Consider the following 13,546-nt stretch of genomic DNA (forward strand, 5'->3'; position numbering starts at 1 on the left):
AATGACTGTAATCATCGCCACTGATATCATCTTGACAAATGACAGATTGACTTGAATCAATAGACATTCAGTAATGTGACGACAACTGTCTACATGAGCTCATTATGTGTCCCTCACTGTTCGGCATAAACACCCATCTGAACCTTTCAGATGGCTTTCTGTTGACACCCTTATTTCCTGTCTGAAATCAATAAAGATCGTATCATCAAAATGCATTCTGAACTGCAGAAATACAGACCACTAACAAAAGTGCCTAATTAAGCTTCTTTGCCAGGACCTATTCTAAAGTAGACTAGTCTACCTTTTGACTGGGAGCCAAGTTTAGAGGGACAACTATGAAGATAATATCCCTATTCTTACACATACTACATATATATACTGATAGGCTACCTGCTGGGAGATACAAAGCCACTGATTGTAACCAGGAAGCAGATTGTTTATTGACCACCCTGACGTATGAACACAGAGCCCAGCGGCTCCTAGTGTCAACGGCGACACCAGAATCAGTATGCGTCGGTATTCACGGTGTGAGTGTGGACGTGCACTGGATCTGTGATGTATACACACCGGAGGTGAAAATGTGTGTCTATCTCCTTTGTAGCATACCTGTCTCCTAACACACACACACACACACACACACACACAACGGACAAACTTACATGGACACACACACACACTCACAGTCATTCATCCACAAAACATCCACACACTAACACACACACACACACACATACATACACACACACACACACACACACATACAGACACATACACACGCACACAAAAACACACACACAACCATGCACACGCACTCCCTCACAGCAGGGAGAGGAAACTGCAACGCGATGATAAGGTCTGAGAACACAATGGGCCTGGCAACACGCACGCAGGCACACACACACATAAGCACACGCACACACACAAACACACACACACACACACCCACCCACACACACACACACACACACCCAAACACCCACACACCCACACACACCCACACCCACACACACACACACACACACACACCACACACACACACCCGCAGAAGTTCTGACCAGTTTTGCAGGGAAAGGTCACCCTGCGTCTCGCTTCGTATTGTTCAGCATTATAATGATCACTCCGGTGGCCTTTATTTTGGAGATGTAGGAGCCATCCGGAAATACCAACAGAGTATGAAACTGCTGGACCGGCCAAGGCGGAGGCTACGGGAGGGTGAGGTGGGAGGTGATGGAGGGTGGAAGGGATGAGGTTAGGATGGGGAGGTGGGGCTTTGACGTCAGATTTCTGGCAGTGCAAGGGACCAGGGCTTGCTCAGGGCTAGAATTTGACCAGGACTAGACCCGGTCTAGGACTAGACCAGGGATAGACCAGGGATAGGAATAGACCAGGGATGGACCAGGGCTAAGACTAGAAAAGAGATAGACCAGGGCTAGGACTAGACCAGAGATAGACCAGGGCTAGGACTAGACCAGGGCTAGGACTAGACCAGAGATAGACCAGGGCTATGACTAGACCAGAGATAGACCAGGGCTAAGACTAGACCAGAGATAGACCAGGGCTAGGACTAGACCAGAGATAGACCAGGGCTAGGACTAGACCAGAGATAGACGAAGGCTAGGACTAGACCAGAGATAGACCAGGGCTAGGACTAGACCAGGGCTAGGACTAGATAACAGATAGCCCCAGTCTAGTCCTAGTCGAGGGATAGGACTAGACCAGAGATAGACCAGTGCTAGGACTAGACCAGTGCTAGGACAAGACCAGAGATAGACCAGTGCTAGGACTAGACCAGTGCTAGGACTAGACCAGAGATAGAGCAGGGCAAGGTCTAGACCAGAGATAGACCAGGGCTAGGACTAGACCGAGGCTATGCCAGGGTTGAAGTTTAAAAAGACCCTGCTACTTTTGTCCACAAAGCAGAATAACACTTAAGGAGGGTCAGTAAGGTAGTAGTATCACAAATCATTAGTATCTAATTAGTATCCAAAGTCTGATGGCAGATGAGCTCAAATCTGGGCAAACACTTTCTTTCCCTTTATATTTGTTTCGACCAAGCTTGGTGCTGGAGGCGGGGATCTGTTCACACAGGCCTTATCATACAGCCCTCACTGTAACATACAGCGACTGGGAAACAAGGGAAGCTTCTTGATGTTTCTCCTCGTTCCTGTGCTGCTGAGGGGCCTCAGCCAAGCGTTATACTCTGTACTGCTTTGATCGGGGTGAATGAGAAGCCATTGAGAATAAGAGTGCATATGTCAGGAACCGTCAAGCTCTATACGTCCGCTGTGTGTGACAGCCAGCGCTTGATGTGTTTTTACGAGCTCTTTTATTCTGTAACCCAACTGCCGACCATGGAATCAAGGGTCCGGGCCTCTCCAGGGTCCGCCATTTGAACCATTCTGTGGGGTGGGGGAGCAGAGGGGTGTAAGGTGCAAAGCAGAGGGCATGTTTTTTGATGCTCAAAAGCTGTGAAGTATTGGAGCAGCCCCCCATCCCACCACCACCTACACCACCACCACCACCACCACCTACACCAACACCCATTACGTAATCCATATGTGTAAATCTCCATTAAGTCACACACGATGTGTACACTCCACTTTCCTCTGAAGCCCTCTAAAGTGACTGTTAGGTCGAGGGTCATTTCCCTAGGAGGGGAAGCAAGAGAGAGTGAGAGAGACGCAGAGAGAGTTAGAAAGAGAACGAGAGAGACCTTTGAGGGTGACAAGGAAGTTCTTTATCCAATTCCTCGAAGGTGACATGCTTGAGTCCATCGTTTGGTCGTGTGGTGCTTCATGGGTGGCAAGTGTGTTAGTGTTTTTGTGTTAGTCAGTGGGTGCATGTGTGCGTGTGTGTGTATATATATATATATATATACACATACATACATACAAACATATTTATATATGCGTACATACATACATAAATACATGCTTATATACATATATAATATATATAGCCGCCAACCTGTCCACATTGATTACACCAAGTGATACCTCACAAGTATGTTAAGTTACCTTTGTTCATAAAAGACAAACTAACAGGGTTAATTCAAATTATTTGTATTAGTTATGCCTATCCTCAGGGAACGCTTAAGAAAGAGTTTCCAGTATCTAAAAACAGAATGATTGAAAACAGAAGACTTATCACAGATATCTCTGAGGGCATTCTGAGAATCCTTAGACCAAATATGGTTGTCTAAGCTCAAAGCACCCCCTGGGAATTGGTAAATTAACCACTACGGTTGTGTGTTGCTTTCCTGCTTACAAGGACAAACTTTTTAGTTTTCCTCTCTCTGATCAAACAGAGTCAGAAACTCGAGTGAGATGGCCTTGGAGCAATGACATTTAGCTGATGTTTCCAGAAAACACACTCATTCATAGCGACAGAATTAATGTGCGAAAGACGTATCTCTCTCTCTCATTTATTAGATTAAAGGATTCTTTGTGCATGAAGATGAAAGTTCGTCCTGCAGTTATGTGTTGCAATGAATGTGTGTGTGTGTGTGTGTGTGTGTGTGTGTGTGTGTGTGAGTGTGTACATGTGTGTGTGTATGTGTGTGTGTGTGTGTGTGTGTGTGTGTGTGTCTGTGTGAGTGTTTACGTGTGTGTATGTGTGTGTGTGTGTTTGATTGCTTCTGCTCTGCAGTATTCATGTGTTTGAGAGTCCTACAGAAGTGGTGGTGCTGACTAAGACAGACTCTCTTTGATAGCTTGCGACAACAACCAACCCTAGAAGACAGAAAGAATGTATGACGAAAATATACACAAATATGTGCACAACATTTCTAATTTGTATAAATTTTCTAATTCATTCCACAAATTGCACTTACTAGGGTGTCTCGTTTAGTTATGTGTTTTTCGTGGTCTTAATTGCCCCTTAATTGGTTGAAATCAAAGTCAGATATAGGTTGTAAACGGTTCTAATTGTTGCATGCAACATTGTTATTACATCACAGTGGACGACATTAGGTTGAGATAAATCAGTGACACTTGAGTCCAAAGACACTTGAGTCCAAAGCAACAATTGACAACAATCAATGCATTTAATCAACATCGGAGCAACTGCAACATTCACACTGCCTGACTTGACAAACGCAGCCAGATACGAGTGACGGAATCAGAAGAAAGGGTTTTTTTCCTTCTTCTGGTTTGTTTATTTTCTCACCAGTGTTCTCATGAGCCAAGTGCACGTGAAACAAGACTAGGCAAACTACAATAGCACTCAAAGACTATAGTAGAGACTATAATAGGTACCACTTGAAGGCCAATTAAGGCAGGGTATTCTACACGTCATTCAGACAGTGGACCCGCACTCAGTTTAGATGTCAATCACAGAAGATAATTTCATTTCAACAATTTCCTGTGTTTGTTCTGGTCGTTCACACATTGGTAGCATCATTCTAAAATAACTGTATATACAATTATAAATATACAATTATATGGAGCTATATGCTGCAATACTGGACAAAATCGTGTGTGTACATGTGTGTGGGCCCCAAAGAAAAAAAAATGCATACACACTCACTGAGGAAACCGCACTTCATTGTCCATGAGATTTCCTCCATCGCCACCACTTACACCACCACCACCACCACCACCATGCCATCTTGAGCGCTCAACAATAGTCTTTTCTGTGGCATCGCGTGCAAGTGGGGTGGTGCTGCTCCAACTGAGACCCAGGCATGAGGTGCGTGGAGCAGGGAGGGTGGGGAGACAGGCCTGGGGTGCATTGGGGAGGGAGGGTGGGGAGACAGGCCTGGGGTGCATTGGGGAGGGAGGGTGGGGAGACAGGCCTGGGGTGCATTGGGGAGGGAGGGTGGGGAGACAGGCCTGGGGTGCATGGGGGAGGGAGGGTGAGGCTAGCAGGGGTGCATGGGGGAGGATCAGGGCTGGTTTGGAGTGCACGGGGGAAGAGAGCGGGGAGGGAGGTTGGCATGGGTCCAAGCCTGAGAGGACACTGAGTGGATTCTCGTCTGGGGGTTGGAGTCAGGCAGGTCAAGCAGGACTGGGCCATCTCTCTATCTGGGTCGTGTTTCTTTGAGCAGTGCCTCAAGGTAAGTAAGGATGTCCCATGTCATGAATCTGCAGTTCATTGACAGCACATTAAATGTTGTTAATTTGGCAAAAAAGCACACAGACACACTCCCTCTCTCTCTGTCTCTCTCTCTCTCTCTCTCTTACAATCCCATCCACAGATTCTCTTTGTCTTCCCAACACATAAACGCACCACATCTCTATCAATGCCCTATTCTCAAACGTGGAAATCTGTGTCCAAACTGCCACAGCTGTAGCCTTCCCTCCCTCCTCTCCACTTTATCCAACTCCACCCTTACACACACACATAAACAAGACACACACACACACACACACACCCATACACACACCCAAACAGACGTCTAGACACTCTTCTTTGTCTGATAACACAACTGTGACACCCTCCGCCTCCCCCATATCTCCCCCATATCCACCCAACGATCTCGTGGTTGGTGTCAGCACCGGGAGGGCTAATTATATAATTATGCCTTGTCTGATCACGGCCCACGCGCAGCTGACATGAGGGAGGGGGGCTGGGGTGGGTCTTTGTTTGGCGAGTGGAATGCCATGCACTTGGCATTTTTCAGCCAAAGGGCAGCTCTCTGGAGCTCTAAGCCAAGAGGGGAGGGGGGAGGAAGGAGAGGGGAGGAGGGGAGGAGGGTGGGGGGAGGGGGGTCACGGGTGGCAGTGCCCACTCCCTCTCTCTCTCTCTCTCTCTCTCTCTCTCTCTCTCTCGTCCGCTGATATCTTCCTCACACATCTGTGCCCACTGTAGGCTGTGATCTCATGAACCCTCGTGCTCTGTGGAAAAGCCCCAGCTGTCTGAAGTCTGTCTGCTTCTGCACATTCTCTCTCTTTCTCTCTCTTTCTCTCTGTCTGTATCTGTCTCTCCCTGCATCGGTCTCTACTGCCACTTTTCCACCGGTGGGTACGCTTCGGACCCAGCACGCCTCAGCTCAGTAGTAAGGGTGCGGTTTAGCCCAGCCCAGTTACGGCTCGTGTTTCCACCGCCGACAGTACCCTTATGGTAGGGCAGGGTTTAAGCCGTATGGCGATAGCCGCGGCAGCTATGTAAGCATTGTGATCTCATAGCAGGCCGACACAGTGTAGCGTGCTAATAAATCCAAGGAAAAAGAAGAACGCGCACAGAAAGAGCAAAAATGTAGGCGGCAAACTTTTGCCCAACATTTTCTTCAATAAACGAAGCTTTCGCAGTTGCCCAGAAATACCTTGCGGGTAATGTGTTTGTTTGTTATTATCCCCGTCGCACAGAAGTGCGATTCTGTCGACCAATCAACGGACGGCGTGTGTAGCTCGAACTTGCGGAGCCCATTCAGGCGTCTCAGTACCCGATCTGAGGAGTACTGTGAGACAAGTACGGCTCAATACGACTCAGTCCGGATCACGCCCGCTTTTGGTGATGGCAACGCAACCCGTGCAGCACCTTTGCAGACTGACCCAACCCGCACCCTCCGGTGGAAATGCGCCATAAGTCATCAGGGTTGGGCTCCTCATGTGGCAGACAATGGCTTTTCTCTAGCCCTATTAAATCTATATCCACCTAATACTGACAGAAGACCCATCAATATCTAAGATCGGTGTCCTTTGTGATAGAGACCTGGGTCAGCGGAGGGGGCAAGGTACAGATAGAGACAACATTAGACACAGCAAACACAGAACATGAAGAGAAGTAAAAGGACACCGACATAAAGACCAAAAATACATCTGAAAGTACTTTTAAAGCCGAGTACCAATGGCGTAAATCATCGTCGTTTTTTTTAGGATTATATTGCCAGCCATGTTTGACCGCGACGTGATAGGGCAGCAGGACCATTGTTCCAGTCAACCGCCGACCTTGGGATAACGAGACCCAGGTGTCAAAGGAAAGATTACAGTGCCCCCGAAGCAGCCATGCGTATAGTCCCCCTCCCAACCACCACCACCTTCCCCTCCAGTCTTCGCAACAGTTTTTGACTCAAAGTCAAGAACAACAATGCAGCCAGGCAGTAAAAAAAATAAAGTGTGTCAGACATTTGAGGACCCGGAGGCTTTGTGAGGACATTTTCTTTACAGGTGGAGGGGGGGGCTCTCATCGCAACAAGCTGGGCAGTACTTTTTAAGGGAGTCTTATTGCCTCATCTACCACCATTAATATACTGGCTAATGAAAACAGCAGGCACAATGGGTACTCGGCGCCAGCACTCTCTTCGCTAAATCTGCTTTGTTCGCCGGGGCATAACACGGTGGTGAAAAAAACTCTGCAAAAATAAGTTTAAAAAAATGGTAATAGACTTAGAGTGCACTGAAACATTAGGCATTACCAAGGAGATGCATGGGAAACACATCTTTTGGAACATTCAATATGTGGACAATTTCACGTGTCTAGCAGCAATATAGATTAGCATTTTGATCGGTCCCCAGAACCAACCAATGCACAAACACACAGAAACCCATACTTAGCTTGAATTCAGCCTTCAACCTCTACTGGGCCTGTAGCTATGCTTCCTAAAAGGGGGAAGATAAGATGATCCATCCAAACCATGGTCACCAACCTGATGTTCCGAAAGCAGAATGAAACACAACACTCTGTACTTGAGGAAAAATTCCCACAGAATTCCACGTTTCCATGCCTGTCCGGTCACCCCGCTTAGAGTATGTGAAAGAATGCAAGCAAGACACTGGGGGCCTTTTGGGGCCCCTATATTCTCATATTAATCCCCTTCATGGGCCCCTGGTGAATAGAAATACTGATGATTATGACATTACTACGATAAGAATTATCAACAAAAATAAAAAGTTGATCACATTGTATCACAACACATGCCAACAGAATTCTCCCCCAGAGATAACAATCCTCAAACAATCCCAAGAGCTTCAGGGTCAGCGGGAATGAGTTGTGCATGTTTAAAGTGTGTGCCAAGTGATGTATGACACACCCATTTAGCAATGAGACCACACCGTTATAGGGATCATCTCAAAAATCCCCCCGACCCGGCCAATTGTTCTGGACGCAAGAGCTCCATGTGAGCCAGAAACCTCTTTCCAGAAGCTGTTGGAACGGGACCAGCAAACTTTTTTCCCACCGATGCACTTCAATATGCCAGGGACGTCCAGCGCTGACCTCTGCTGGTCGGTTGTATATTAGAAGAGTGCAAGTAATATTATCTCCCATTAGAGTAGGTACAGTGGCAGGCATAAGATTAGGGACCCATGCCAAAAGAGGCTCAAGAGAGGACTAACAATTCATCTTTTGGAAATTGATCTTAATGCCTTAATCAAACAAATGAGGAAAAATCCAACCTTTAAGGACGCTGATTAGCTTTGTGAATGAATAATGTCTCATACATAAATAAATGTGCTCCATTAAAATACAGGGTGCATAAGTATAGACACCCCTATGTTAAATTCCTATAGAGGCAGGCAGATTTTTTTTTAAAGGCCAGTTATTTCATGGGTCCAGGATACAATGCATCCTGATTAATTTCCCTTAGCCTTTGGAATTAAAATAGCCCCACATCATCACATACCCTTCATCATACATGGTCATTTCCAGTTAGCCAAATTGCTGTTGGTTAACCTAATGATTTCTCAATGCAAATCATCAATGCAAATCAGCTAATTGTTGATTTTTTATTCCTCTTTTTAGTCAACTTTAGCATGGGTGCCTAAACTTATCCCTACCACTGTATATGAGAATAATTTGGGGAAAAAAGGAAAAACTTGCAAACACAACAATCCCCCCCACCTCTCCTCTCTCTCTCTGTCTCTCTCTCTCTCTCTCTATTGTACTCTGATACAAGCTGACAGGTGGGGAGAGAGAGTGGCAGACAAAGAACAGACTTTTCCTGGTATTCATTGGAGGGTTGTTGTCATGTGTGCGTGTGTGCATGCATGCGTGCGTGTGTGTGTACTGTACTGACAGATAAGAAACAATCCATTACCCTGATGAAGTGATGCATGCTAAGGAATTCAAAATAGTGTGCCTTAATTGAAGGTTCACTGGTTTGAATTATAAAATTAGTGTTATTAAGAAAAATGTTGTTGGAATCACAACATTCTCATGGTTCAAACCTAAAGAATTCCAGGATTGCATCAAATATTCTTATAATCCTATTGATAAGATAGATGTTTCATAATTTGACATTTAATGTAGTTAATTACAAAATTATAGCAAAGAATGCACATGTGAAGAAAGCTGTGGCAACTTTCTCAACAGTAATCCTGAGATTATAACGCAACATCAGATTGTTCCATTGCTCTATCACACACAAGGTTGTGCTTTGTTCCGGAGTATCAGTAGGGGTGTAATTCAGTTGAAGGTACAAAGACCGAAGATAACCATTGAGGTAGTATGATATTGCATTCATACAACAAGCGCCATTTATTAGTTAACAGACAACCGATGAGGATTTTCCCAGGCTGTTTTCCGGCAACTTAATCATCATGTACATGTATCTGTAGGATTCTGAGTAATGGGCATTCCGTGAAATAAAAGATAGCAGTTGTATTTGGCAAGTAAAAAAGTAAAAAAATAAATAAACTGTTTTCTCCTTTGTTGTTATACCGTTATGTATTGGTTTGCTAGTTATGCTTTTTTATATAATTGCTAATCACCTATTTTTTTGGCCCTTAACAACTTCTGCAGCTTCTTCCCCTCAAAACTCCTTAACATTTTTAATCTTCAGCGTGTATGCGAAACAACGGCTACTTCTTGTCGGATTCAAATATGATATACTCATGTTATATTTATTTTGAAAGGCTGAGCTCGAGGCAGTCGATGTGTTTGAAGTCGACAGCCAAGAGGCCAAACTGACAGAAGAACAGCGTCACCACGAGGACCTCGCACGCAACCGCACCGGAGATGTGGTCCACACCGAACAGGACCGTCCCTGGTAAGGCAAACAGTCAAGGATATGATGGCCGTCACAATTGAGCATTTGATCCTGAATCCTGAAGGGAGCAACACTGTCTTTTATTTATTTACAAGGCCTTATGTGGAAAGCTCCCTATGTAGTTATATTCACTGCTAAATTCCGCCAATACAACATATCAAACTCATTCTCGGTCACTCTTTAGACTTGTCATTCCAAGCACCAATAGTAACTCAGGAAAGATTGCTTTTAACTTTTATGCTCCTGACAGATGGAATAGATTTCAGGAGTAACTATAACTGGAGCGATTGGTCTCAATTGAGACGACCAATGAGATGATTGAAGTTGCATTAAATAAGGGTTGCACTTGTTTTAAATAGCTTTCTTATTTTCCGCATTGTATTATTTATATGGAATAATATGTGGCTCTGGTTGTTTGACCTACTGTTTATATCTATTGTAGTTTAGAATGTATTTTATTGTGTGTTGTAATCAGGGCATTATTGAAAAAGAGAGCCTGCTCCCATGGCCTTCCCTAAATAAATAAAGGTTGAAAGAAAAAGTTGGTACGATACCTGACCTGATACAGTGGCAGATGCAATCCCTATAATGTGTTTGAATGCTTAATAAATAAATTGATCAATCTGCTGAAAATGCATTTTGCGTTACATTTTTAAGGCTGCATGGTGACATAAGCCTATAGTGGACGCAATGTTTTCACATGTGCCTGACCGGTATCCTGTTACTGTGTGTTGATGTCATCTAAAGTCAAAGCAAACAAACACATACACATTACTTCTCAAACTGTAGGGAAGTACAAAGAAAACACTGCTCTACACTACTCTAGTAAGTATGATACCTGTATACTTCTACTCTATAAATCTGCAATTAAACGGAACAGAATACTATTACGCCACTCATTCTCTACTCAGAGGATTTCTACTCAACAGAGTATATCATCCATCCATCTACATTATGTAGGATATATCTCTATCAACCAGAGGCGGTAGGATACCAGTGATGAGCAGGATGGTGCAGGCCGAGCAGCAGGCGACCCGGAGCGGCCCCAGCCAGTACTTTTGGTGGCAGGGAGCACTATGGTACATCTGCCACAACTGGAGCGCAAAGTAGACCAGGCCTGGGATGAACGCCAGGAACATCCCGAAGAAGTGCAGCACCATCACAACCGAATGCTGATGGGACGGGGCAAAACATGACTCGACACACCTTTTTTTTAAAATTGCTTTTGGCCTTCCCCTCTCTGCGATATTTGATTTGTTAGCGTTTAAATATTTTAATGGGACTTTTTCATTGTAAAGCGCTTTATAAATAAAATGTGTTACCTGGAAGTTGCCCATGAGGGAGATCCCTGACGAGGAGGTTAGCCCCAGAGCCAGGCAGGCCATGTTGGTTTTAGGATGGCAGTCCAAGTCCCGGATTTGCTGATAGCGGATCACCACAATCAACATGCCTAGGATCCAGAGAGGGGAGGAGGGGATTGATGCAGAAGATGGGTTGTATCAGTCAAGACAGATTATAACCAGATATGGTCAGCAACCCCAGTTATATAAAGAAAAAATGCATACAAATATGATTACATTATATATATTTAAGTAATAAGGATCATAATAATAACTGTAATCATTGCCAATAATATACATTTTTTATTATTATTATTATTATTAGATCATATTAAATAGTATTAAGTTACATTCTTTATTAGAAATAAATATCATTGTAATAATCTAAGAATTATTATGTAAAAACATATACACAATAATATCAATTGCATAATAATATTTTGAGTTAATAACTAATAATTTATAAATGAGTAATTCCTTAATATATTTAACAGTTAAGAAGATTGTAATGCCGTAACCTAAAAGCGAGCAGATGTTGCATATCTGGGAGAAGATGCAACTCTCGGGCTGGTAGCTGCCGCAATAGCTTTAACGGGAGAAAAATGTAATGTTAGGCAACACCTTACATTACAGTGTCCTTGCTACAGTGTAATTACACGTGTATTAAGCAATGCAACAACATTTAACAGCATGTAATTCATAAGTAACAACGATGCGGAACAGCTTAACACTACCATAGTGCGTAACCTTCTCGCCTATTCCTAACCTCAACCTCAACTCCTAACCATAACGAGACTGTATTTGCTGTTCCACAATTTTATAACATTAAGTACATGCTATTACATTTTTACATTGCTTATTGAATAGCTTGATATAATTTTGTAGTTTGTCATGTCTGTCCTTTCTGCAACCCCTGATATGTTAATATGTAAGTAGTATGCATGTAATATAAGTGTATAATTTAATTTAAGTGCAGTCTTATCCTACTTACCTGATGAGCGGAAAGCTCTCTGTAATGTTGACGGACCCATGGGAAACAGCAACAACACACCTAACAGATATTAATGACCTTATTACTAATTAATATTCATATAAAAGTTCTGGGTTTTCTGCATGTAATAGTCCACTGTGATCCACTTTTCCATGTTGTCTGTGTGTTAACCACTCAGTTTTCTACTTCAGTGCATTAAGATCACTTGTTTGAGATTTAGTCCTAATATTTTGCTGATCAATATGCGTAAGTAATGCTTACACTGCCGCTATGCCAACCAGCCCAATGGCAGTGAAGCAGATTGGTAGCAACAGCCATAACAACATGATGTCATCCGACTGTGTCTCTTATCCAAACTCTTGCTCAGAACCTGCTACAGAAGGACAGACTGACAGACATTCTCAATCACGTTAGAGAACCACTAAATACCAATGAAAAGGTTACAGATAAGAAGGCATATGTGGCACACACATAAAGGAAGTAGGTCCAAGTTGATCACATTATTGAGAAAATAAGTTAAAGGTGCATGTGTTTCAAGGTTCATACAATTATATGAAACATTATCAAACAAAAGCATAGCTATGTAATAGACTATACTCACTCAGGCTTTGAACAGCTTCTTACTGTAATAGCTAAGTGCAACTTCAATAAGATCCAAACTTCATACTTATTAACACCTCTTATCAAGCACTAATAAAACCAGCTGTGGGTGTGCCAACACCTGCCTTTAAGCCTGGCAATGGTTTAGGGGAAAATATGACTATTAATAGGTCACAAGCTTTGAATGGGTCCTTAATGTATGAATATATATATATATATATATATATATATATATATATATATATATATATATATATATATATGAACAAATAGGGCTGTGCAATCATTAATAACGAAAAGATATGGCCATAAAATATATCAAAATATGAGGTTCAAAACTTCATAGAAAGGAAAACTAGTTTTAGTCCGATCCCATGCTTTATAGTTCCATATACTTTGATCTAATGAGCCTCAGTGAGACTTAATCAAATTTAGGTTTGAATCATTAGCCGTGATATATAACAATATTGTGTAAATGTTAATGTCACCATTAGCAGTCTGAAAGAACAGTAACTTATACACACAATTGTATGACCTGTATTTACAATTTGTGAAGATAAATACACATAGAAAAATTTAAGACAGAAAGACAAACATGTGGCCAGACACAAACTAAGTATGATACACTTAGTGTAGATTTGAAGTATAAGTCCACTTCAAGTACAATAATAATTTTCCCAACCCTTA

General features: G+C 43.1%; 1 protein-coding gene across 1 annotated transcript; it reads right to left on the bottom strand.

The window, feature by feature from the left end:
* Window positions 1-9,782: 9,782 nt before the first annotated feature.
* On the bottom strand, window positions 9,783-11,376 carry tmem150b (transmembrane protein 150B; the record flags this gene model as incomplete). Its single annotated transcript, XM_079746148.1, has 3 exons — window positions 9,783-9,925; window positions 10,923-11,100; window positions 11,251-11,376. The coding sequence occupies 3 exons, from the start codon at window positions 11,374-11,376 to the stop codon at window positions 9,783-9,785; spliced, it is 447 nt and encodes a 148-aa protein (XP_079602274.1).
* Window positions 11,377-13,546: the final 2,170 nt, after the last annotated feature.

This window comes from Pollachius pollachius, assembly GCF_949987615.1.
Source record: "Pollachius pollachius genome assembly, chromosome: 11".
Taxonomy (NCBI): domain Eukaryota; kingdom Metazoa; phylum Chordata; class Actinopteri; order Gadiformes; family Gadidae; genus Pollachius; species Pollachius pollachius.